Source organism: Archocentrus centrarchus, chromosome 24 (assembly GCF_007364275.1).
Source record: "Archocentrus centrarchus isolate MPI-CPG fArcCen1 chromosome 24, fArcCen1, whole genome shotgun sequence".
In the NCBI taxonomy this organism is placed as follows: domain Eukaryota; kingdom Metazoa; phylum Chordata; class Actinopteri; order Cichliformes; family Cichlidae; genus Archocentrus; species Archocentrus centrarchus.
Window position 1 is genome coordinate 2678124 of NC_044369.1, and position 27586 is coordinate 2705709.

Here is a 27586-nt window from a genome sequence, read left to right on the forward strand (position 1 = left end):
GTTTGCATCACCCACGCTCAATCCCTCATTTCTCAAGCTGGGATTTTTTTGGCTTCAGTAGCAACAAAACCTAAATTCTGGGCTTCAAGTCATCCCTTCGGAGAACGTAGCGAGATCACAGGAACACTGCAGACGTGTTCTTTCTAGGTTAAGAAACTCCGTCTTAATGAGCTGCTTGCACTCTCCGGCTTTAGGTGAGTTTCAAAGTGTTTGCGGAAAATTTCTGGGATATCTGATGGTTTCTTATTTGGTAATGCATTAGACGTTGGTTCAGTAATATAAACTAACCATGACAGACACTTTCTTACATTGTTGTTGAGCCACAGAAATAAAAAATAAAGCCTTTTGTGCAGGTTTGTGCAACAAACACTCAGCGGCTTCTGTCAGAAAGACGCCACCTCCTCCTCCTCGCCCTCCAAACATAAATTAAGCTCTTTCATATGGAAATGGACTAATTGATTTCCTAAAATCCACATTAAAGCCGTGTATAATTGTGCTCACTGTTTTGGAGCAATTAAAGCAGAATTTTCCCAACAGTTAATGACTATTATGGGATTTGCGTAATTGAGGCCCTGCTTGAATAAGCTTTGTTTTTTTTCCTAGCAGCAGATTCTGGGCCTCAGTGAGAGCGAGTGGAAATCCACTGCAGTCTCTTAACACATGAACACAGCGCAGCTCTTTGACCTTTGAACCCCGTGCACTCGAAGCCATCTGTACTCACGACCCTCACGATGTCCTCACACATCAGACTCCGGGCTTCTCTGCAGTTTTGAGCTAAAGAGAAACTGACCGGCTGTCACTGTATCGAGACACACGGGGCAGGCTGGGTCAGGAGTGTAACAATATATCTTTAATAATATATATTTTTTACTAATATATGCTTTGAATGGGTCTTTGATGTACAGTATAAAGCTTTTCACTCGGGTAAGGAATGCCAACTTTGCTTTGTTCAAACGCGTCATGTTTAACGTGTTTCGTGCTTCGGTTCCACAAACGTCGCACAACTGTTTTCTGAGCCCACGCACGAGGACAACATGCAGTTTGAATACTTGCTGCACGTTAAAAACTCAAAATCTCTGTGGATTCTACGAGAGTAGACTAGACTTATCCAAGCAGGCCAAGGCTAAATATTCCTCTGACAATGAGTCCTGGAGGAGAATTCGGAGTCTGAATGGAACATTTCATCTGCAGGAATTAAAGCTCAAAGATGTCTGCAGACATAAATTATTACAGTTTTCACAAGTTTGAGTTTGGTTGATTTTTATACATTTTTTAAAATATGGGCTTATGCTTCAGTTTAGCCTTTATTAAAACTTTTCCAACATTTTTCCTGTAACTCTTTTTGTTAAAGAAATGTTCATATATTTTTAGTATTTATGAGAGGTGATATTTAAGAAGCTGACTCTCAAGAAAGCGGCCAAGTCTCATGAAACATATGTGCCTAAAGCCTCCTCATGCTGCTGATTATCTTACTAACAATCATAAAACACTAAAACTTTTCTGCATTTTTTTAGATTCTTTGGTTTGCACAAAGCCTCATTTTGATCTAAAAGTGTTTTTAGTTTTATTGCTGCAAATTGTTCCTGAATCCAGTGCCAACATATGCATGCTGCATAAAAGCGGTCTCTATCAGAGATTCATTTGTGAAATTCTACTATATGACTTTCTTTGAGTTTTATGCATATATAAGTTGTCTGTAAAGAGGTCAAGATTCACAGGAAAAAAGCGAGGCAGGATCTTGTCCCAGCACATTCCCTACAAGGGAGTGAAGGCGGGAATAAAGGAGGTACAGTATCTGCTCCCATAGGCAGCAACTCTTCAAGGCCAAAACACAAAGAACTCATTCAGTCATATCTAAATATCATATTTAGTTATCTCGCAGGAGCAAAGACGTGTTCAGATTTCAGTGTTCAGAAGAGGAAAGATCCAAATGCAGGAAACATGAGACAGAAGAAACTTTACTGAACACATTATAGCATTAAAGCAGCAAAAAACCAACACAAGGACAACAAAACAAAACATGCACTCATCAGTAATTAGAACACAAGTACGTAATTGTTCCAGCAGAAGCTGGGGGAGTTTCTCATGTTGCTTAAAGTAGACACATTTAAGGCTGTCATAACCACATTTTCAGATTCAATTAATCAAGACCTGAATTTATACATAAAGTTTCTCAGCTCAGTGTGAAAAGCAGGAGCATTACAGAGAACAGGCTACAATGTCTCCACTTTTTAAACCCCACCGGTTACTAATGAGGGTGTAGATGTAGTCCTGCTCCACTGGACTTGCACAGTTTGATGTGAATACCAGTAATGCAAGATCCTTTCCATATGAGGGGACCCCGCACTCCTGTAGCTCACTAAATAATTTACCCTGATTAATGTGGTCAAAAGCTCAGATAAGATAAACAATTCTGACAAAGTGCAAAAGTCATGAACAAAAAGAACATCAGGAATTGCTGTTGAATCACTGTAAGAGGTAAACAGGTGGTGTGTACACGCACAGGTGTGTGACTGCCTAATTTGGAGCAGGTGTGGCGATCAAACGGGGAGATACTGATGAGGCAGTCAAAGGTGGGGAAAACAACAGAGGCAGGAAGTGAGAACTAACAGGAGTTTGTGACCAACAGAGATTACAAAAAAAAAGGGAGGAAGTAAACAAAAAACATGACAGTTTATGATGCTGTTTTCATTTAATGTTAACTAATTAACACACCTGCCTCCTGCAGCCACTCCCCTTCCTTTACAGTATAATCTGTATGATTCCTTTGGATTCATATTTCAAAACTGGAAGTTTAATGTTCATTTATGTGTTTTGTCTATAAACTGCTTCATAGTTGTGAAAGGCCAAAACCAAATACGACCGCACTGTCCGGCCAAACTGAGTATGGCTAAGTGCCGGTATGTGTTCTGGCTCGGCAGGATCAAATGTGTTTGTCAGATTTGGCTGTTTTTAGACTTATTTATCCTCTGAATCAGTTTGCAGTGAAAGAGCAAAGGATTAAAGAGTAAATAGGAGAGCAAAGATGGCTACAGATCATGTGTTTGCCCTCTGTCCCACCTCAGCATCTACGGCTGCCCGCTGGCCAAGAAGAGGAAGGCTCTGGAAAAACAACCACTGGAACCGGCTGCCAAGAGGAGGCCCTTCCTCACCTCCTGCCCGGGCGAGGAGGAGGAGGATGCTTCAGGCTATGGCAGCTATGGGAACGAAGCCATGGAGGTGGGGCAGGAAGGGAAGGTGCAAGGGGAGGTAGTTGAAGAGGACGAGGAGGAGGATGAAGGGGAGAGAGAAGGAGATGAAGAAGAAGAAGATGGCGAGGCGGAAGACGAGTTCTCAGAGGACAACGAGGAGCAGGGAGAAGAAGAGGAAGAGGAAGAAGAGGAGATAGAGGTGGAGAGAACAGATGCAGCAATGGAAGGTGAGCAGGCGGAGGAAGAGGAGGATGGGATGGATGAGGAAGAGGAGGAAGATGGCGATGATGAGGAGGAACAGGATGATGAGGAAGAGGAGGAGGAAGAAGAAGAGGAGGAGCAGCGTCGTCAGCAGGGTGAGTGCATGGTTTCTTACTTTTGTTTCTCAGATGAGAGAAGAGATCGAGCAAAACGAGCCGCGCGATCGTTTCGCTTCAGTTCAGGCAGTTGGAAAACCGCTCTGTAGGATCTGGTGCTCCTGTCATGGTTCCAGCAACTATGTGGCCAAAAGGGTCTGCACGTGTCTGCATCTGCTGCACTTCTAAAAGAAAATCTTTTCATAATTGATACAATTGATAGAAGACCTCAGCTGTGCATCAGTTTGAGGCCTCTTTTGTTGTAGTTTTCATTTCACAACCTGCCAAATGTTTCCTGTTTAGTGACAGGTCCAGACGGCATGCAGGTTAGTTTGGCACCTTAACCACTTTCCTACAGAGCCGAGTATGCAGCATGTGCAGCATGTGTTATTGTGTTCCTGTAATAAGCATGACCCTACCTGTCTGATATACTGTGTAACATCATTTAGAGGTTAGATGTCACATTTCTGGATCTTCTTTGCACGGTCGAGTTTCAACTTGCATTTGTTGGACGTCAATCAATGAAATGTTGCCACTGACTGGTTTTCAGAATTCGTTCCCACTTTAGAATAATGACTGTTTTTAATACAGCCAAAGGGCCCGAAGGTCACAGCCATTCACCCCCCCAAAAATTTCCTCCATACAGGATAGTTTCTCTAGATTCTCTGAATCTTTTAATCGTTTCTACTTTACATGATGAAATCCCCCAAATTGTTGACAGTTTCATGTTGGAAATGTGTGCAGGATTAAGGGCCCGGACTCACAGACAGGATAACTAAAAACTAACTTCTTCATTAGGCTGAAGGAGTCCACAAAAGATCACAGGTTTAAATCCAGGAATACCAAACAGGGAACAAATCTGACAACTAACAGAGGGAGACTCTAATCTACGTGTTCCCCAGCTGTTCCCTCATAGACTGTATATATACTCGAACAGCTGGGGAGCAAGACATGGAGAACCTGACACAGGAAGAAGGAACTGTACTCAAGGGAATCTTTTTAAGTCCATATCAAAACTGGTTATTATAAAAATTCAAAATTATACACAATTATATTATAAAATTATATATATATAATTTTATAATATAAATATATATATAATTATAAAAATTCAAAATACACAAACATCAAAATATAAATAAACAAAGAACCAAACTGATCATAAAAAATTAAAAGAATTCAAAGTCCTAAACTCAGAAAACCCGGGTCCAAACTCAGGAGCCATGGTCTTTGTATATCTAATAATGATGCTGCACTTGTCCCAGTTATTAGTTATGTAATTTTTTGGTATTATACAACTTTTCCAGTCTTTTGTTCCCCTGTCCAAACTTTTATAAAACATGCTGCTGGCATCAATGTCAAAATGAGTTTATATATTTTTTTAAAAATCTATAAAAATGTCTCTTTTTATTTTAACACAGCAGCCTTTTATGGAAACAGGGCTGCAGAATAATCAACACTGGAGTCACTGTTAAAAAAGGACAACAGTGCCGTGCTGGCAGGTGGTTAAATGAATAAATACTTCAGTGTGTAACTGAACCACTGCACAAGCTGATGCAGAGTTATGTGTATGGCACATTTCAACAACAACAACACAATTCAAACTGCTTTACATAAAATATAAAAGTCGTAGAGCAGATTTACCAAAAAGACAGAAATGACAAAGAATTCAACAAAAATTCAAATGAAAAGAATAAAAATGTGCAGTTTAAAAACCTTTTGAAGCTGCGAGAAGCAGTCGAGATGATGAGAGTAAGGCACAGGTGAAGGCAGGATAATAATGGGTGTAGAAGAAGGAGCAAAGCAGAAGCCAAACAAGGAGAACCTTTAAAATAAATCAGGAAAAACGACCCACACAGGCAAACAGGAAGAGGCAGACGGGGGAAACAGGAAGCAGGTGGAAGGAAAGCACTCGGTGTAAAGGCAACATTAAAAACTAAGCTTTCAGCAACCAACACCAAGAACACGCGGACCTGCTAAACTAATGTTTACAAGTGACGGGCTGTTGTTGTTGTTGTTGTTGGTTCATGAAACCAGCGGTTCTGCTCGGGACATGCCTTCAGTGCTGTGTGCCAGATACTCTGCGAGCTCTGCAGCTCGATCTGTAAAAGGGGGCCGCCGTGTTTCAGCAGATTCGTGGACCTTTTCCAACCTACAACATGCAAAGATGCCAAAAAGCTGTCGAATTAACAGATGGATAAACGCTGCGATGTTGCAGATATTCAGGTCTTGTTCTGGGTCACGCTCACGTCCACTTTCGGATGCAGTTTGCAGAAGGAGAGGACTAAGTGATGAGCGCTGCTGAGGAGGGTTTGGTAGACCAGATGCTCTGCGCTCTCCCTCCCACCTTGCTTCCCCCCCCGTGTCCTCAATCGCTTCTGACAGTGCCTCACGAATAATCGGGAGAGGAGCTCTGCTGAGTTATTAACTCCCTCCCTCCCCTCCTCGTTTGCCTCCTCGTCTCGGCGGACGTGTCACATGTGCTCTGCCTCGGTTTCTCCTCCTGAGGATATTTATGGCTCCTGAATCGGAGCACCTCACACGCCTCCCTTTTCAATTTCTCTGCTCTCATTCGCCGCCTCTGTCCCCAAAATCAACAGCGAGGCTTAGCAGGGAGAGCGACACTGCCGTGCACAGCTCTGGGTTGTATGTTTTTTGTGAGTAAACAGTGGATCATAATTGGGAGGGATGAAGCTAATACATCTGAGAATATAACAGGGGAAAAAAAAGGGTCCATCAGCATTGCTGATATGATTAGAGGATATAAAGGTTTCATCTCCACTTCATCTGCAGGATTTAGATTTTATAAGTGAACAGATAGTTGTATTATCTGCAGAACAAATCAGTTTCCCTGACATTTTTCACAGATTACCTGCTGTTTGTGTTGTTTTTAGTGCAGGATATTTGGGTAAAGTTTCCTGTTTGTTAAAAACTGGATGCAATGTGAGATTCATTTGTTTCTTAATTTCCTGACTGCAGAGAACCACTACAAACCCGGTGGACAATCAAAGCTCATTCCTATTCAGAAGGACGACAACAACAACAACAGCTGCACCATCAGCACCGGGAACGGGACCGGAGAGGAGTACGAGAACTACGACGAGCTGGTTGCCAAGTCGCTTCTCAACCTTGGCAAGATCGCCGAGGATGCTGCCTACCAGGCCATGACCGAGTCTGAGATGAACAGCAACTCCTCCAACAGCGCCGGGGAAGACGACGACGACGAGGATGACGATGGCAGTGAGCAGGGAGAGAGGAAGGGTGAGCTGAGCGTGGACTTGGACAGCGATGTGGTCAGGGAGACGGTGGACTCCCTGAAGCTCCTGGCACAGGGTCACGGCGCCATGCTGCCTGAAGACGGCTACCCCGAAGACACCATGGTGAATGACAGCAGCCATGCAAACGGGCGGCCCGGCGTGGGAGTCAGGGGTCACACTGAGGAGAGCGAGGAGGAGGTGTGCCTCAGCAGCCTGGAGTGTCTGAGGAACCAGTGCTTTGACCTGGCCCGGAAGCTGAGTGAGACTCAGCCGTCTGATCGCCCTGCCCTCCACGCTCTCCACCACCAACTCCAAAACCCAGGAGACCAGCAGGGGGTGCACCACCTGAACAGGTGGGTAATCTTTTAAGAGTCCTATTTTAAATTACACAAATATATATATATATATATATATATATATATATATATATATATATATATATATATATATATATATATATATATATATTTGCTCATTTTTTCTGTCTGAAACAAGCCATTTAAACTCCTCCCACTTTACACCAACTTTGTTCTTATTGGCTGCGCCTCACAAACAGAAGGTCTCATCAGCAGGTGAGGGGTCCTTCTGTGCTGACCTGAGCCACAGCTTGGATCATATTATGGTCTGTGCTCAATGACATCATATAAATTTCGAACAGAGGCCTGGGTTTTCAGCTCGTACAGATTACTTTAACATGTGTTAATCTCATTATTAAAAACTTTGGTCACGTTTAAAATAAGCAGCCAGTAAATATCCAAGTAAATAAAAAAAATGCAACAGGCATCCTTTAAAGAAATATCCACAATGGGATCAACTAATTAAGAGGTGCAATAAAAAAGTTTTGTGGTCCGTCTCCCCCTCGAGGCCACTTTCTTATGCACCTCTGCATCTCTTCTACCTCAGCTGTTATTTTTTGATATCCCATTTTGACCTTTGCAGCTGTCCTGCACGCTGGATCTCCTCTACTGTGTCTAAATGTGAGCTTTTAAGTCGAATTTCATTTTAAAGTAAAGGATAAAGTCACAGAGAGCTGCTGAGTAGCTTAGGCGCTGAGCGATGATGATGACGATGTTAGTATGCACCATCGCATCGACCATCTGAACCCGGGGGGGGGGGGGCATTTCACAGCAGCAAACTACAGCGTACTCCTCAGACACTGAAAACTGTAGCCTCAGACCCTGCTCTCACCTTCAGTGCTGATGCTGACACAGAAGCCAAGTTTGAGGTGAAGTATCAAATGTGCATGTGTGAGTTTGTCCCTGAAATAATGCCCCTGCTATACGCAGTCCAGAGGTGCACAAGGAGACAACCTTGATGGGGAGGTCAGACAAATGATTGGGCTTTTTGTGGGTCACAGCGCTTTGCTTTTATATTAGTCCTCATTTTAAAATGTGAAAATGTACTTTCACATACTTAATAAGTAGTACATTTTTAGAATTATTAAACATTCAATTGTAAGCTTCATTTTAACGTTGAAGGTATTCAAGGTTGCAGGACCTTCTTTTGACTCTTATTTAAGCATAGCTTTATCACTTTTTATATTTCATTTACTTTGGCTTTTGGTGATTTACTGTATAGGAAGCTTTTCTTACTAAACTTCAAGGTACTTCACTCCAACAGTCCTCTTTCTCCCCAGCAAGGGTTGCTAAACAATTTCAGAAAAAAAAATTGATGTTTTTCTGAAATACATTTAAAACTTTAATAAGATTTTTTGGTAGAATCCAAATGAAATGGCAAAATTCATTCATTCTTCATTCTATATTAGTTTTTGAGTGAAGCGACATTATAAAATGTAACTAACGGGTCATTCAGACTAATGGTCACTTCTTCACTTCTTTCCTCCTTCAGGTACGACAGCTGCCAGCAGGCTGCACAGGAGGAGCCCCGCTCTCTGGAGCGCAGCTACTCCGACATGGTGAACTTAATGAAGCTGGAGGAGCAGCTGAGCCCGGCGTCCAGAGGCTACCCGACCAGCTGCAGCCAGGAGGGCGACGAGGACACCACGTCCGTGGCCTCCGACCGCTCGGACGAGACCTTCGACATGGCCAAGGGAAACCTGTCGCTGCTGGAGAAGGCCATTGCGCTGGAATCGGAGAGGGCAAAGGTCATGAGGGACCGGATGGCCTCAGAGCATACGATGCCCCGTCGGGAACACCACCACCACCACCACCACCACCACCGTGGCCACGGCGAGCACAGCCCGAGGCTGAGCAGCGCCGCCGAGGAGCGCAAGTCCAGGATGCAGCAGGACGGGTTGAAGAGGGCGTACTACCCTAAAGGTAGGCAAGAAAAACCCACACACTGACCCTCTGTGTGTCATTATTGATCTGCACTCAGCAGAGTTGTAAAACTATACTGCAGTATATGTTGCTTTTCCCTGTTCTGTGTGTCAGTTACGAAGTTTGGGACCAGCTTAAGGATATCTGTTGGGTATCACACGTTGTGTTGTAGGTGTCTGTGTCTCTGCGCAGCTTTAAGGTATAAACTTCATATCGTTGCTGCTGTTCTGACCTTCAGCGTGAGATGTTGTGTAACGCGTTTAAATTGGAAACATTCCCGCGTGTTCATGCGGAGTCTTTTCTTCATTCACACGGTCCTGCATCTGGTTTTTCATACCAGGACTATTTTTACCACAAAAAGCCTGGACTTTGAGAAGCAAATTTAGTTCAGTCGGTCCTCTGTAGCTCCACACTCGCACACTGCATCTGATCAAAATAAAGTTCCTAAAAGAAGTGGGCTTTAAATTTAGCAGTTAAGGTTATGAATCGTAGTAATGAAATGATGTGGTGGCTTCATTTCCATGTTTCCTTTTTAATTTTCTCCTCATTGTTGTGTAGTTTTTAATTCTAGGGTTTTATGCTGTGTAAGTAACCACTTTGTGACTGCTGCCTGAGAAATACACATTTCTTGCTTTCCTGCTTCTTTTAACCTATTAGCGTATTCACAAAGTTGTCAAATGATCACATTTCGCTTTAAGTTCCCCGTCACCTTCTCACATCACATTTAACCGTAGCCGTATTTAACTCATAAATGTTGACCCCGGGTCAGCAGAGAGGGAGTTTATCTCGTCTGTCTGACTTATTGAAACCCTCAGTGCAGCAGCGGCCAGAGGTTATTAGAGCTGCAGCAAGAAAAAAATAACACATAAAGTAACTTTAATGCCTTTTTCCTCCCTGATTTGAACATTTCTGCAGACACTGCCAGACTGTATGAGTTTTCTGACCTCTGGGCTTGGTTAAAACCCTACTGTGTTATTTCAGAAATGTTGTACATGGCTGCAGAAGAGGTAATGGGCACTCGTTTTCTGCATTCAGGGCTACACACTTCTTTTTTTTTTTTTTTTTGCAGATGCATGGTTTTCCACTGACAGCAGCTTATGTTGTTAAAATAGGCCGGTGTGGGAACATCAGACGGCCAGCTTGTCAGGCATGAGTAATGGCAATCTGCACGGCCCGTTAGAAGAGCAAATCTCATCTGTGGGACGCTATCTGCAGCCTATTTCTCCAAATCCACTCATACACAACCCCACCACCACTTGTAGGGAGTCGGCACTGTGCCGTTATCATCCTCACTACAGCCTCAGATGGGCTTCAGACTGTTTCATTAGCACAGACAGAGTCTTTGTTAACCTATCAGAAGCTGTTATTAGTCCAAACGAAGGCTTTTATTATGATGTCTGAATCTGTGCAAGGACAGCAGACCTATGTCTCGCTTCACCTATTCAGCCTGATATAGTGGTTCCTTGCTGGGAGGGGGCCTGTTTTATTTTATTTGTCCCGACTTGGTGATGTGCAGCATGCACACCCGAGGGAAGCTAATCTGCACTTGCTTGCTGAGGTAATGATCTGTCTGTAGGAGGATATACTTAATTCTGCATGATGAGCTCTGATTGATCAATTGTTTCTTGAACCAAACGAAGCAGCCATCAGTGGGTCCAATATCACACCTACAGTGTTTGCCTCGCTAAACAAATCTGAGTTGTGGGTGGTTTTTAAGAACCAGGCTACTGGCCAAATCCATGAGCCATATATGGTCCATGTTCAGTCCTTTCATGGCCAAAAACCGCTCCGACACTTGGAAGCTGATTACCTGTTGACTCAACACCACCTCCGTCTAATTTTCACTGTCCCATGTGTTTGCAGACTCTTCCAGGGGGGAGAAGAAGGAGAGCAAGTGTCCGACTCCAGGCTGCGACGGGACCGGTCACGTGACGGGGCTGTACCCGCATCACCGCAGCCTGTCTGGGTGTCCCCACAAAGATCGTGTCCCGCCTGAGAGTAGGTCCCTCTGCTTGCATGTTACGCTGCACTGAAAACACAAACGCAGAAGCAGTCTGACAAGTCATTTCAGCCGGAGCAGTATTTCAGTCTTATGGCGCAGGTCGTGGTTTTAAACGTGCGGTCATTTCTCAGAGGTGCTCTGGAGGCAGTCACCTTATTGGTTGAGTAAAACCTCAGAGGTGTCGGCTCTAATATGTCACCTGGCAAAGTGAGTTAAATAATAATATCTGTAAACAGGTATTTTTATATGAATATGAATACTCTGCAAGCAAGGGACGCAATGTTTGGTACCACGGGGGAATTTATACTCCAAGTCTTACCTGTTGCATGTAGGTAAAAAAGCTTATGTAAAGTTCAGGAAAGGGGGCACATTTGCTAAATGGTAAAAGGTACTTTTATACTGCTCTGCTTTTTAAAAAAATGTTTATGCATTTCTAAAAAACAATCAAAGTCACTGAATAAAAAGTCTTGGCTACATCAGAAGCACTGAAATATTGGCCATTGTCACCACAGGCTCATCCATCCATCCAGGACCTGCTGTAAATCATCAGCACTGCAGACATTTGTAGTTTCAGCAGAGAGGAGCATCTTACCGATACATTAAAGGATGGGTTTTCCTTTAATTCATGTTAAGATGTACTTACCGTTTCTTTTTTTTTCTAAAAACAACCAGCGAGGTGTCAGCAGTGAGAAAAAAGTCTGCAAAACCATTGAAAAAAATCAGATAGTGAGTCTAATTCTGTAACTTCAGTCCAAAAGGAGTAAAAAGACTGTTTGCATTTCCTTTTGGCTTCTCCATATTTGTAATACAACATGGACAATGAACTGTGGTTAGTGCTCGATGTGACCACAGAATAAAGGTAAATCTGCTCCAGTGTCCAACAGTTCAGCTTCATGTCCCGAGGTTTTACTCATCCAGTCAGATCATTTCTGCCTCTGTGAGAGTGATGAAGAAGTTAGAGCACAAAATTACAGTCTACATCTACACAACAATACTGGCCTTTAACCAAATGGAATTCATTTATTGGTCAGAACTGGACGAGATTATAGGAATAAATACTGACTTCAAATGACTTGTTAGATGGATTGTATGGCAGTGAACGTTGGACAGTGTGGGGCATGTTGGCTGTTCACCATCATGCATCTGTCCTGCATGACTCTGCATTTGTTATCTGTTGTGTTGGACGTAGTGGATAATCTGGGTTTGACTTTGTGATAATCACAAGGAGCTGCGGGCCCCTCGTTTAATCATCATGTGCGACGTTTTAACATATTTCTGATCAGCGGGGGAGCAAATTTAAAGGTAGACCTTGATTGCTGCAAAACATTATCAAGGTTTTTGTGTTTCAAAGGCAACTGAACTTTTAAAAAATATATTGATTTAATGTCACTTCTATCTATTGCAAGCTGTCTAAAAACTATCTTAATTGTCTAAAGTTAACATACTGAAGTGCTGCTGTGGACACAAAGCTGCTTCTCTTCATACTCATGTTTACTGTAACACCAGAAATAGATTTTTCCTTCTTTTTTTTTGGTTCAATCTCATGAACGTCTTTACTTTTGTTTCTTTCTCCTCATCGCATCTGCCTGAAGTCTTGTTTTGATTTCTGTGTCGCTGTTGTAACGTGAACAGCATGAAGAATCAGTTTGATCAACCTGCTGACTGCAAAACCTTATAAAACGACCTGCATGAGATCACTTCCAACCATCTAAGCCTGCTTTAACCATGCTCACAGGTAAAATGCATCAGCTCAGAGGAGGCTTTATTCATCCCGGTAAAGCAACCGGATGCTGCGCACATAGACTGTATATAAAAGAGTGACATAACATCACCCATCGGTTAGGCCTCAGCCACGCAGGCATAAAGGCCAGTCAGTGATCCCCTAGGACCCACCGGTCACTAGGAACAAAAGTATGTTCCCCAGTCAGTTTCAGAAGTGGAGGTTGGTGGCTGTCGCTGGGTGAAGTGGGTTGCAAAGAGGGTGCTGCACTGCAAACCTCCTTGCTTTGGTTGCTAGCAGAGTGCTGCATTCGCTCATAGTTTGAATGAAAGCTGTTAATTTGCCTGCGAGCACTTGCTAACTAATCACTGAGAGGTAATACAAACCAGAAAGAGAGACCACTGACCTTCAAAGTAAAAGTTGCACCTTAGTGCTGAAACCCAAGTGCAACTTTTACTTTGAAGGTGAACGGTGTCTATTTCCAATTTGCGTCACATTCTTGGCAGTTTCACAACCGCTTAGTGATTGGTTGGGAGTGCTTGCAGACGAGTTTGCATCTTCCATGCGAAATATGGCTAACCATGGCAATCTGCTGTCAACCAAAGCAATCACACGGAGGTTTTCAGTGCAGCACCATGTACCTCTTTGCAACTAATTTCACCCAGTGACAGCCAGCAACCTCCAGTAACCACTCGCCTACTGCACATTTTTCCCAGTGACTCCCTGCTAACTGGTGGTTACCGGGGGGTCACAGACTGGTCTCTAGACCAGCATGACTGGGCCTTAGCAATCGATTTCACAGCAACTACCAGGAACCACTTGCAGCCAGTCAGAATGTTAATTTTTCCTTAGTGACTGGTGGTCACCAACTGGTCTCTAGGCCTCTGTGAGTGAGGCCTTAGAGAAGTCTAGTTTTGAAGTCTCGAGCAGAGAGAGGACTGGATCTGAGTGTATAAACCATAACCTGGCTAATTTGTGAGTAATAAGTCACCACTGTATGCGTGTACAGGGTGAGATCCACACCTGGCCACATCTGGTGATAAAAAAAAAACCTATCAACAGCCAAAACACGCAGCTTGTAGCTTCAAAATGAGACTTCACATCTTTTTTATATTGAGCTCATCTGCAGTAAGTTAAGAATAATAAATGAAAATGCCTGCATAGAAAATACAGGAGGAACTCTCTATGCAGACAAGTAAAAGCTTGCTGAGCTGTATATGAAGATTATACATACTTATAATCAGTAAACAGAATTATAAACCTTCGTTTATTACCCAACACATTGTTCCTCTTCCTTCTGCAGAATCATCAGTCGACCTTAACAGTGCATGACAAACTACTGCATCCAGCACAGTCTCATCTCATGAAATTTCATGACATGACTGCAGTGATCAAAAGGCGAATGAGAGCCGTGTTTCCTCAGCAGGAAAGGAATACTTGGGGCAGTCATAGATATAAACAGAGAGCAGTTTAGTGGAAAGTTGGTGGCAAAATAACAGCACGTTTACCTTAATTTTAAATAATTTTTATGACAAAATATGTTCTACAGGGAAGGATCTTTCTGAAACCGAGGCAAAACAGGCAGCGCACCTGAATCTGAGGTGGCTGCAAGTGAAACAAAGGAGAGAATATGCAGTATGTCTACTTCCTGCTGTTGACACATTTTGTTGCAGTATTCGTGCTCATTTTGTGAAATTTCTGGCCCATCATCACATCAGCAAACTATAATCTGTGCATGCCTAACCGTCGAGCTGAACGCCCGGTAACTCTCCTGTCTGCTCCTAACCCTGGCTGTCTTTCTCACCTTTTCCTCTCTGTCAAAGTCCTTGCCATGTATGAAAATGTTTTAAAGTGCCCTACTCCCGGCTGCTCTGGACGGGGTCATGTCAATAGCAACAGGAACTCGCATCGCAGGTGAGTGAGTGGCCCTCGGCCGGGCTGCTATCAGCTGATCCACACCTCCGTCGTACAGATATCATCACTGTGTGTGTGGTTTCAGGAGGATTTCCAATCAGTTGATGCTTAGCTTCTGTACACTGCAAACTTTGATAAGTTGGCTTTAGTTCAAACAGACACCTAAAGTATTAATGATTGTATTAACTTGATTATTAATGTGCAAGACACGTGGAAAGTAGTAAAAGAGCTCTGATGCAGGGGTGGCTGCGGCTCAGGAGGTAGAGCAGGTGATCTGCTGATCGGCAGGTTGGTGGTTCAATCCCCGGCTGCACCAGTCGGCATGCCAGAGTATCCTTGAGGGACATACTGAACCCCGAGTTGTTCCAGATGTATTCATCAGAGTGTGGTTGTATGTGTGAACGTGTGTGTGTGTGTGTGTGTGTGCGTGTGGCTTTCCTGTGTCCCACAGTTACACAAACATTGGCTTTATGACCATCTGAACAACATTTCTGAAGAAGAGCACCGACTGGGCTTCATTAATCACACCAGGAGTCTTGGTCATGGACCCCTGCTGTTAGCTCAGCCCTAACAGAAACACTGGAAACCAACAATCAAAGGCTCTGCACAACATAACTTAAATAATGGCCACAACACTACTGAATATAAAGAACTGAAGTTAGAAATTAACAGTCAACTTTGTTTTTGTCTCTGCAGAAATCTTCATTACTTACTATAATCAAGTATATATATATATATATATATATATATATATATATATATATATATATATATATATATATTTTTTTTTTTTTTTTTTTTTTTTTTTTTTCTTTTTTAAGTATGCACAACTATAATCCCAAGTATGAAGGGAAAAAAAGTACTAATAACACAATCTACACTTCACAAACTGGACTTCAGCGTTCTCTTTCTGTGGTTTCACATAGTCCAAAAACTTGTAAGTTATGATGACTGGTAACTCTAAATCAGCCCTAGGCGTGAATGTGAGCCTGATTGGTTGTCTGTGCGGTTATTAAAAATAGCTCTCTGATTGACTGGGTCACCCCACCCCTCTCTCGATGTAAGCTGAGTTTGGCTCCGCCGCCCACACAACCCACTACAGGGTAAGAAGATGGATGGAAGCATTAAAAGTAGAAGTCACACTCAGGTTATGAATAAGTCTTTCAGGTTAAATGAGGTGTTGAAAGTCCAGGTTAAATCTTAGAAGCTGTTTTAATGCACATGCTGCCTAGTTTCACCTGTAGACTGTATATAAAAGATGGACAGAACTGCTGTGACATCACCTACTGGTTTGTGAGCTCTTCTGCGGCTTTGGTACAAATTTAAGCTTCTGCCGTCTTTGTGACCGTGTTTAGATGAAATGTTGCAAACAGTAGCATGGAAGCAAGTGCAACAGCCACTTTTATATAATCCTATATTTGACAGAACCAGAAAGGGATTATTAACATGCGTATAACAGGCCCAAAATGTAGGAAAAACAAGCCCAGAGAACAAAAGCAGCTTCTGTAAACATGGACATTTTAACCTGGGAGCCTCCATGGGGGCTCACACACCTTTGAGGGCATCCCCAAGTGGACATTGGAGGAACTGCAGTTTCTGGCACGCTGGATTAATTTCTCATCCCCGGAGCCTTCTGGGGGGTTATCACTTTGTTCCCTGCAGAGAAAAAAAAGTCACTGACGGTTTTGCACAAAACCATCTGATTATGTGAAATCATAATTAGTGTTTGTGTTTTTTATGTGCCACCACTGGAGTTTTCCTCCAAATGAGAACACTTTGCAAAACCATTTTTTTGGGTTTTAAGTCAAATCTGATACAAAAAAAGTCACATTTTCTCTCACCAGCATGCAAACTAATGTATTCAGGTTTAGGTGCATATGTGGAGAAAGGACTGGAGAAGGAGAACCTGCATCACATCAGCAGTTCAGCTGTTTAACAGGCAGAGCAGAGCAAGAAGTGCAGGCACCAAACACACACACACACACACACACACACACACACACACACACATGCATACTTCTGAATTATGTAAAGTGATTAGGCTTTGCGCTGATTTTCTCACACATACGTAGAGCTTTAGATGACAGACACACACACACACACACACACACACACACACACGCTGTTTCATTTGCACACAGCCTAACTGACACACACACACACACACACACACACACACACACACACACACACACACACACACAGTCAGACACTTACAAATTAGCTCACAGACAGCAACACACATGTGCTGGCAGACAGAATACACACAAACACACAGACGTGGCTGCAGGGTGTGTTATGTAGCACAGCTCCACTGGGAGAGGAAACAAAGCACTAGCTAGCTAGCTTAGCTACTGTTAGCCACCAGCTTTCATGTCTGGCAGTCGCCATGGAAACGCCTTCGCAGCAGCAGCAGCAGCAGCAGCAGCAGCAGCAGGCACCGCCGCTGATCTGTCACACACTCCTCACGCTGTAGTCCTACGATGCTTTAAAACGAGTGTGCATGTGTGTTTGTGCTAATGATGTTTCCTTCCTTCTGTGGGTATGAAGCAATTAGGAAGAGCCCAAAGTGGCAGGGGGAGGAGAAGCCACCTCCCCAACCAATCAGCTTCTCCTTTACCGCAGGTTACGCCACATGAGGGTCAGCGGGTCACACGTTTTAATGACTCGTACATGTCAGAAGTACACAGGATGAAATCTGGGGTCCGATGGCCCAAATTTTGTTGTGTTTATTGCAATTTTAATTTGTTTTAAAGGAATTCACTTATAATTGTTGATGACATTTAATTCTTTTCCTCACAGGACCGAAAGCAGCTGCTTAATGAATGTAATCTAATGTATCACACAGTCAGTCAGTCACTGCAGCAGCCGACGAGCAGGATTAGATTCGTGCTTTCTGCTTCCTGTGAGGTTACACTTGAGAAGGGATGAGGAAAATGTAATGATTAAAAACTGAGAAGGTGTTGGCTCTTTAACACTTGTCTCTGGGAGTTGATGTGAAGTGACAGTTTTGTTAAGTGGAAGGGTCTTGTGGGACAGATAACCACTAACACTCCCAAATCACTGGAGAAAACTCTGCGTGTTGTTAGTAAAGACGCATCCACTGAAAACTAATAATTTAGTCATTTATTCAAGCAAGTATTCATTTGCTGAATAAAGAGTCACTGGACCAGATCCAGATACGAGGCGCTCAGTAAACTCTGAAGACCTCGGCGCAGGGCGACCGGGTTTGTGTGGCACAGTTACTGAGGCTGGGAGGTAGTCTGAATTGTTTCATGCTATATATCTTACTTATAAGCAAAGTATGCAAGTTAGAGGTTTGGCATTGATCATGTAAAGCAGGGGTCTCAAACTCGCGGCTCGCGGACCGCATCCGGCCCCGCCCCCTACTTCCGGTCTGCGATTTGATGTCAAAAATATGACAATTTGGCCTTTTAAGTTACTTTTTTGACATTTCGTTAACTCCTCTTAATTGGAGAGGAAAGTGAAACATAAAAAAAAGCGAGTTTGAGACCCCTGATATAAAGGGAAAATATGCCAAATTTTTTTTGGGGGGGGAACGAGAAGGCAGAGTGCCAAATTATCAGGTATGGGTGCAATGCATAGACAAAGATAATAATTAGTGCTAAATAACTTCTTTTCTTTTTGCCATATCCAAACTACATCCTAAAATTGGGGGGGAGGGGGAGAAAACTGGAGCACAAATCCAAAAAGCAATACCAGCACAAACACGGTCGAAACATCCAATTCTGTTTCCCCCGTCAGTGGAGCTGAGGCGCAGCAGACAGCTAGCAGCCGCGGCAGTCTGTGGTCGTACGCCTGTCCATCAAAGATGTCCCTAATTTATAACAGATGAGTTACAGCAGTTGTGAACGAGGGAAAATATCTATAGAGACAAACCTTTTCTTGCACCAAGCTGTAAACTTGGCTGAAGTTGGACATTTTAACATGGCAGTCTGTGGGGACTGACTTTGTATTGGCTTCATTTTCAGCCCTGGGTTTTGCTGTTTGTGGATTAAGGCAATACGTGCTTACAGTAAAGGCATTCAGAAAGTTAACTAGTAAACCAGTTTGTCATCTGGAAAGCAAGTCATGAAGTCAACACAAAGTAGGCCATTTCTAAATCCATAATTCATTCTGAACTGCTGCTACTGACAGCTGAACTGCTCTTCATTGAGGGCCAGATGCTGCGTGTGTGTGTGTGTGTGTGTGTGTGTGTGTGTGTGTGTGTGTGTGTGTGTTGGTACAGTGTGTAACCAGGCCGTGTGCTGTCTCCCCCCCCCCCCTCCTTCAGTCTGTCCGGCTGTCCCATTGCTGCTGCAGAGAAGATGGCGAAGGTCCACGAGAAGAGTCACTCAACCGACAGCGGCAGTAAGACCAATCAGGCATCAGACCGCGTCCTCAGGTACCGCCCACTTCAGTACAATAATGCAGGATATCCTGATAGGTTACTGAGGGATGCCGAATGGTTCACTGAACGCTAAACATGCTATACGTTCAGAAAGTGACATGTTGTATTTTGGAAGTGGTTGTTTTTCCTTTTCTTTATGCTGGGATGCTGAATGGTGCAGCGAAATCCCCACACATGCAGCTGCAGGTTATATTAAACTTAAGGAGCTGGGGATGCAGAATTAGCCCTCCTTAAATGATCCTTATAATAAAATTAAGTCACCTGCACATGATCCTTTTCCTTCTCTGGAAAATGAATGCTGAAGCAGCAACGTGCAACCAGTTCAGACACACTGGGAATTCTGGGAATTCCAGAATTTAAAAAATATCCAGTAAACAACCAGCGGCCGCAAACAAAAAAATGTATTGATTGTTCTTTCCTGAGATATGAAACCAAATCTGTTATTTTTTAAATATATTGTTCAAGGACTTTTAACTTGTCAAATATTGATTAGCATTAAGCCTTTGTGCATTAAATCAACAGCAAAATTTGCTCCTATTCTGACACACAGCAGAATAACCTTAAACATTCAGGGAAGCAAACGAGCTTAAAGTCTGCAGCCTTTCAAAATGCTCCAAAACACAAACAAACAAAAAAACTCAAAGTTTTCTATTTGATGAAACCTAAGGGAACATCTCTGGGTTTTTAGTCAAACCGGGGATGTTTATTAGAAAATAAATAAACAATGCGACTTAAATATTCTTCCACAGCAGGGATACCCAATCCTATAAACAGTCTCCATCTTCTCTCTTGCATGAGGCCATTTTTTTTTAGGGAGGCTCAATGGTGCAGTCAGTTTTTCAGCATACAGCCAACACACCGTCTGTCTCATGTTATTGGTTGTTTGAAAAACCAACAATTCTTTTGTTACTTTTGAAGCTGAAAGTAGGGATGCTAAATGGTGCAGTGCAGTTCCCTCACACGATCCCAGCCTTATGTTCCCTCTGACTGCCTTCCAGACCAATGTGTTTTGTGAAGCAGCTGGAGATTCCTGAGTACGGCTATAAAAACAATGTTCCCACCAGCACGCCGCGGTCCAACTTGGCGAAGGAGCTGGAGAAATACTCCAAGACGAGCTATGACTACGGCGGCTATGACGCCCAACACGGCAGCTACGGAAAGAGGGGTCCGATAACCAAGCCCCATCACGGGCGAGACACCTCCCCAAAGGGATACGACGGTAAGAAGAATTATCATAATGTTTATTTTGATTGTTTATTTGTCTCTTTTGTTTGAACAGGGTCTGATGTTGTTGCCATGGGGAGAATATTTGAAATATTCCTTTGTATTAATGATGTATCCAAAAATGTCCTTATGGGCGCATTCAAAAATCAGCATAAAAAACATGGTCAGGCTTATTGTTCCTTTCTTTGTTTAAAGGGGGAAAAACTGCCAGATGATGCCACTTTTAAGGATTTCTTTTCATTTTCCTTTTCTGGGGAGAACATTTTGTATGTGACGTTAAAAGCATTATAACACACACACTGACACATGCTCAGAGCTGCTTGTTTTCTCTGTGCTATAGAACCGAAAACACGTTTTCGGCCTCTCCACATGGCTAGAGTGAAAGCAGAGCAGAGTTATGGAGATGCCAAGCTAAGAGCCTGCCTCCTCTAAGCAGAGGATGGAGGGATGGAGGGAGGGAGGAGGTGCAGATGGAGGGATTGTAAATCAGGAGAGAGATAATGGAGGCGAGCCCTGTTTCTTTGGCTGGGAGCCATTAGTGAGAAGCAGGCAGGAGGGAGATTTTTAGACGAGGTGTCTGAGCTCCCCTCTGTCACGACTCCCTCCCTGCCTCCATCGGCATCACTCCAGCCTGCCGAGCCCGGATTCACCGTCGCATAGCGTCTTTTTTTTGGCTTTGCCCGAACATCTGTTTGTGTCTTTTGTTTGATGACTGTCTCCCTGTTTCACACAGAGGGCTGATGTTCATCTATGTTTTTCTAACTGGCAACAAATCCATTAAAAAGAACCAAAAATGGCCTCTAAATACTTTGCTTATCTTTCCCGTGGGTCTCTGGCCCAAATCAATTTATAAATACTGACATGCAGTAGTTTCATTTTTTTTACAGGTCACTTATTTTGAGGGACATCTGGGCATGCAGTATTTTTACTCACAGAGGAGGAAATGCTGCAGTTCTTAGGGACTATTTTTGGTAGCACTGTGGTGCACGAGTGAGTATTTACTGATCAGGTACTCACCAAACCAAAATTGCTCCACAAAGAGAAAATCAGATGTAGCCATGCAGTCAAAAGCATTTTCAGTCAAACGAAAGCTGAGGCAGGAACAGGATATGTTGATTCAGAAAAAGTTGCACGTCTTCATCAGTCTCAAACATTGAGCTTGTTTGAATTTTAGTTTGGAGTGGTTTTCTGTGCTGGTCAATTCATTGTTTCCCACTTAATCCTTGAACGCTTTAGATTTCAGTCTGTTTCTCCTGCTCTTTCCCCTCACCAATCTGTCTTTTTTTAATTGCATATTTTTAAAAGCAAGAGGATGTCTCTGTAATTTTAAACCCTGCGCAAAAACCCATCTGCTGAACAGCTTGGCCAAGTGCCAGCGTCAGTCTTACAAATCAGCCGTTCGTGTGTGTGCGCCCCTTCAGCTAAGCGCTACTGTAAGACGTCCAGCCCGGCCAGCAGCACGACCAGCAGCTACGCTCCCAGCAGCAGCAGCAGCCTGAGCTGTGGAGGAGGAGGAGGTGGAGGAGGAGGAGGGGGAGGTGGTGGAGGTGGAAGCAGCGCCAGCAGCACCTGCAGTAAGAGCAGCTTCGACTACACCCACGACATGGAGGCGGCCCACATGGCGGCCACGGCCATCCTTAACCTGTCGACACGGTGCCGGGAGCTCCCGCACGCTCTGGGAGGGAAACCCCAGGACCTGCTGACACAGGTAATCTGAGGCGGTGCCAGTAAAAATGAGATGCCTGCCTTATTACATCACAAGGTAGCTTTATTTAGAGAGTGCAACTCAGAGAGGAGCATTAGGAAGACATGTCTGCATACAATTATTCTTACCCTTTTTAAGTAATCAGTAACAAAGCCTTTATTTGCACTTAGAGCCACAAAACACTTTGTAGTTGATCACAAGGTTTCCACATGTCTCCAGAGGGACTTTGGCCCGCTTCTCTTTAGCAAACCTTTCCAGGTCCTTGAGGTTTGAGGGGTATTGTGATGACCTTGGTCTCCAGAACATTCACTTTGTGGTTCATTTATTGGCTAATTTGGTCACATGTCTTGAATTGTTATCTTGTTGTAAGGTTCATTGCTGCCTAAGACCGAGTTTTCGATGGACTGGTCCTGTTTCATGAATCCATCAACTTTTAGGAGGTTTCAGGTCCATTTGCTGAAAAACAACCCCAGACCACGACACTCCCGCCTCTGTGTTTGACTGTGTGTTTTGGGATGAATGCTTTACATTTTATTTTTTACCAAGCAAAAGCCACATCTTTGTCCCTGAAGAGCTTTCATCCGGCCATAACACTGACAACCCAAACCTCAGATCTTCATCCTGGTGAGCTTTTGCAAAGATCAGATTCTGTGCCTGCACTGGAGAAGTTTAGTCTTCCTCTACTGAAAGTAGAGGTTCGCAGAGTGATGTGGGACACGTTTAAGCTGCACCTGAAAGTTCAGAGTAAAGGTAGATGGAAGCCGGTGGAAGAGGAGTTTAGTATCCAGCAGATTTTTTGAATGAGCAGAAGCCTGAAAACACTGAAAACTTCTGTGCCTGAAATGTTTTTGGGTTGAAGGAAAAACTGATGACATGTTTCACAGAAGCCTTTTCAAGCACATGTCACGCTGTATTATTCATTGTTTTATCCACAACTTTTTCTTTTAACTGAATCTCATTTGTTTTGGCACCTTAATGTTTGGCTTTCTATTTCACATTTTTTTGGCCAAAGCGGCTTTTATTGACACTCTATAGAGACAGGAAATGGGGGAAAGATATAGGGGAAGACACATGGGCAAATTAGCGACAGGCCGGGATTCTAACCTGTGCCACCCGCATCGCAACGTGGCATATACATGGGGTTGCCTGCTCCATCACTGAGCCACCCGGGCGCCCATGTTTGGCTTTCTGTTTGAATCTTGAATCGAACTGAAATTTGGACTCATTTGAATTGTTTTGTCTGATCGGTTGACTGAGTAATAACAACACCGAACTGACCAAATGAGTACCTGGGCTCTGAGGACACGGTGAGTGCTGTGGCAGTTATGTGCAGCATCATCATACTCTCAGCTGCTTTCCTGAGGGTTCGCCGCAGTGATCTGCATGCTTGATTTTGAGATGATGTTGCACCGGATGTCCTTCCTGATGCAACCCTCACATTTATCCGGGCTTGGGGCCGGTACTAGCCTGTGAGCTTTCACAAATGTGTTAACACGACACCACAAAAACACTTGTTAGAAATGGTGGATGAAACATTCTTTTAAAAAGCTGCTACTAGTTCATTTGAACAAAAACTTACAAACACGTTTTCAGGCAGAGATTAATATCACTAACAAACACAACAAAAATGAGCCCTCTGAAGAGCCGCTCATCAGATTCCTTTGCTCTCCAGAGTCCGGTCGGCGATCTGGATGACAGCGGTGGCGTGGATGTGGCCGGTCAGCCTGAGGGCAGCGGGACAGTGTTGACCCCCCTGCAGCCGATGTCCCCCCAGCGGCAGGCTCTGCTCAGCAGCCGCTGCTACCAGCTGAGCGACACCGACTGCTGGGACCTGCCCGTCGACTGCAACAAGATCAAACGTCTGGGAGACGAGCAGGATCACAAAGAGGTAACGGGAAGGTCTACGTCACCATACATACGTCCCAGGGGCTTATGGGTAAATAAAAGATGCTGTTAATCCGGTTTATATAGTTAATGAATGCATTAATGTTTACAAAGTTTCAATCTTACATTCTAATTAAAAGCACCTCTTTTACTTCTATACCTTATCTATACCTTATCTATACCCTTACACTTTAATTTACAGACTCAGTAAAGTTTTGATTTGTCAGATTTCATGAAACTTGGTTAAAAAGTAAAACACTGTTAAAGAAAGAAGCTGTGACATTTCAGTGCACATCTGAATGTATTTCATTAAAATAGTGAAATAGGTCACTGCCCTTGGTGGAAGATTTTTTGGGGTTTTTTTGTAGTTATTTGAAAGTATCCTGTAAACACTGACTTTTTATTATAGGATAAATAAAAATTTCTGAGCCTGTTGATTTTCTTTTCTGTTAGTTTAGAATTTCCTCATAAGAGCTGATTCAGTGATATCCTGAAATAGACCCTGATGCCCATTTCTATCTCCGTGCTTTTTATTATTTTACTCTGTACAATAGCTTTGCATGAGTCATCGATAAAACATATCCTTATAGCCGTGTTGCTGCCCCTCATTTCATCCTGTGGATGAAAAAAAGCTGTTTTAGCTCCTCCCCCTTTAAGGCCAACCTCACTGCCAGCCCTCGCCAGAGCTGTGCGCCTGATGCTACAGTCACATGACCGAAACTGTTGCAGCTGTGTGCAATGAGTGCGATCTAGCTGCTGTTGAAATGGTTGCTTCAAAGATGGGATAAGTCTGCGACCGCTCACACTCGGTCGATGTTTTCAAAGCGACTTTGGTTTGATAAGATGAAGTCAGTCTGCTACTCAGTGCTGTCGAGTTGGCAATTACATGCAAGCTGTTTGTCATAATACGGCGATTATCTGTGATAAACTGGCAAAAATTGTTGCTGTTTACATAAATTCACATTAAACGGAAACGCACATAAAGTCATTTTCTAGTTGCAAAGAGGTTGTAGTCCTTTTTTTATTCTACTGTGACTGAGCCATTTGATGACCATAAAAGGACATCCCCTCTCACTGACATCACACAGAGCAAGAGTAAAAAAAACTCTGAGTGTTTAGAGAAATTTAAACTCTGAGCTGTGGGCTCACAGGGATTACTCGTAAACACGCTGACCTCATGATTGTAAACTGATGTTTAATGTGGGTGTGCAACACTGTAACACTTTATATGTATGACAGGAAATCAGGAACAGAATAACAGGTGAACTTTGATCAATTCTTTTTGTTAAAACTTGGAAGTGCCAGCTTGTTGTAGATGTTCAGATGACTGAATTACCTTTATTAGCACCAAATTACAGAGTTCTTTCCAAAAACCTTTGTTGGAAATTAAACATCAGGAATTTACCGGCCTTCAGTCTCATCTGAGGTGTCATGGCAGGCCGCCGTGCAGGCAGGAAGGAGGACCCCAAATAGCAGACTCGGGACAGGTGTAATTCATTCACTCGCTTTATTTACCCCAATCTGACAGACATTAACATGAGCTCTCCCTGGCATACACTTAACGGAGAGACGTGAAACTAACTAGACTTGACTTGAGCAAACAGACGTACATGCAGGACAGCAGAGAACAACCATCAATGACGCGACAAAGAACAAAGCAAACCCAGGGGCTTAAATACATACAGAAGGCAATGGTGGGTAACAAGAAACAGCTGGGGAACACAGGGCACAGGTGAACAGAATCTACCTAATCAACAAGGGAAGACAACTAGACAGGACACACAGGGAGTACTAAACTATCAAACTAAAACAGGAAGTAAACAAAGACATAATGCAGACTAAGCACAAACCCATAACCAACTGAAGACCCACATGAGAGAAACCAAACATACATAATCAGAGATAACCAAACATAACCAAAAGAACACAAAGCACTGGGCCACCGGCCCAGGATCATGACAGTACCCCCCCCTCAAGGGCCGGCTCCCGACGGCCGCAACGAAAAACAAAACCCCAACCAGGGTGGGAGGCGGGGGACCAGGACGGAGGGCTCGAGACAATAAGGCCAAAAGGGCAGCAAAGTCCAAAAAACGAACTAGTACAGAAACAAAAGCGGCAGCACAAGGCTGGAAAAAGAGTCCAAAAACAAAACATGAGTGACCAAACACCCCAAAGACACCATTCAGGGGGCCTGCCAAGGAAACCACAAAAGTGGCAACTCAGTCTTGGGGGCCGCCCGCGCCTCCAGCGGCGGCGGCGTGGACGTGGCGTGGCTTGAGGCCGACCGCGCTCCCAGCGGCGGCGGCAGCAACGAAGAGGAGTCACTGGAGGCCGACCGCGCTCCCAGCGGCGGCGGCGAAGAGACGAGACTGGAGGCCGACCGCGCTCCCAGCGGCGGCGGCGAAGAGACGAGACTGGAGGCCGACCGCGCTCCCAGCGGCGGCGGCGAAGAGACGAGACTGGAGGCCGACCGCGCTCCCAGCGGCGGCGGCGACGACGACGACGAAGAGACGAGACTGGAGGCCGACCGCGCGGCATGCGGCGGCGACGAGGAGGGGTCACTGGAGGCCGACCGCGGGGCCGGCGGCGGCGGCGACGGGGAGCAGACACTGGAGGCCGACCGCGGGGCATGCGGCGGCGGAGAAGGGCGACCCCGGGCTCTGGTGGGGAACCCTCGGGTGACGTGGAGCGCTCGGACTGAGCAGAGACCCCCACCGGCTCGGACTGAGCGGGACCCCCTGGCTCAGAGCGCTCGGACTGAGCGGAGACCCCCATCGGCTCGGACTGAGCGGGACCCTCTGGCGCGGAGCGCTCGGACTGAGCGGGACCCCCTGGCTCGGACTGAGCGGAGACCCCCATCGGCTCGGACTGAGCGGGACCCTCTGGCGCGGAGCGCTCGGACTGAGCGGGACCCTCTGGCGCGGAGCGCTCGGACTGAGCGGGACCCCCTGGCTCGGACTGAGCGGAACTCCCTGGCTGCATTGCAGGGCGCGCAGCCGTCTCCTCCGACGACTGGGGCTGCTTTGCAGATAGATCGGGTGAGTCAGATGGTGAGGATGAGGGTGACAGGAGAGCTGACTGAGGGCGAGCTAGTGCTACAGGAGCGAACTGCGTGGAAGCAGACTGAGACTGGGAGGTGGCTGGAGCTACAGCAGACTGAGGCTGAGGGAGAGCGGCTGGCTGAGAGCTAGGGAAATCAGGCTGCGTGGAAACTGACCGAGAGATAGGGAAATCAGGCTGCGTGGAAACTGACCGAGAGCTAGGGAAATCAGGCTGCGTGGAAACTGACCGAGAGCTAGGGAAATCAGGCTGCGTGGAAACTGACCGAGAGCTAGGGAAATCAGGCTGCGTGGAAACTGACCGAGAGCTAGGGAAATCAGGCTGCGTGGAAACTGACCGAGAGCTAGGGAAATCAGGCTGCGTGGAAACTGACCGAGAGCTAGGGAAATCAGGCTGCGTGGAAACTGACCGAGAGCTAGGGAAATCAGGCTGCGTGGAAAATGACCGAGAGCTAGGGAAATCAGGCTGCGTGGAAACTGACCGAGAGCTAGGGAAATCAGGCTGCGTGGAAACTGACCGAGAGTGAGGGAGAGCTGACTGAGATGGCTGGGAGTGAGCTGAGGCTGAGGCTGACTGAGACCCT

General features: G+C 44.7%; 1 protein-coding gene across 1 annotated transcript in view; it reads left to right on the forward strand.

Moving 5' to 3' along the window:
- myt1la (myelin transcription factor 1-like, a) overlaps positions 1-27586 on the forward strand; it is an 89494-nt gene that overhangs the window by 40096 nt on the left and 21812 nt on the right. The window contains exons 6-14 of the mRNA XM_030721438.1: positions 3066-3547; positions 6527-7157; positions 8653-9083; positions 10947-11081; positions 14629-14719; positions 19014-19124; positions 20129-20349; positions 21776-22062; positions 23732-23947. Of these exons, the coding sequence (XP_030577298.1) occupies positions 3066-3547; positions 6527-7157; positions 8653-9083; positions 10947-11081; positions 14629-14719; positions 19014-19124; positions 20129-20349; positions 21776-22062; positions 23732-23947 (2605 nt within the window). The remainder of the gene's footprint in view (positions 1-3065; positions 3548-6526; positions 7158-8652; positions 9084-10946; positions 11082-14628; positions 14720-19013; positions 19125-20128; positions 20350-21775; positions 22063-23731; positions 23948-27586) is intronic.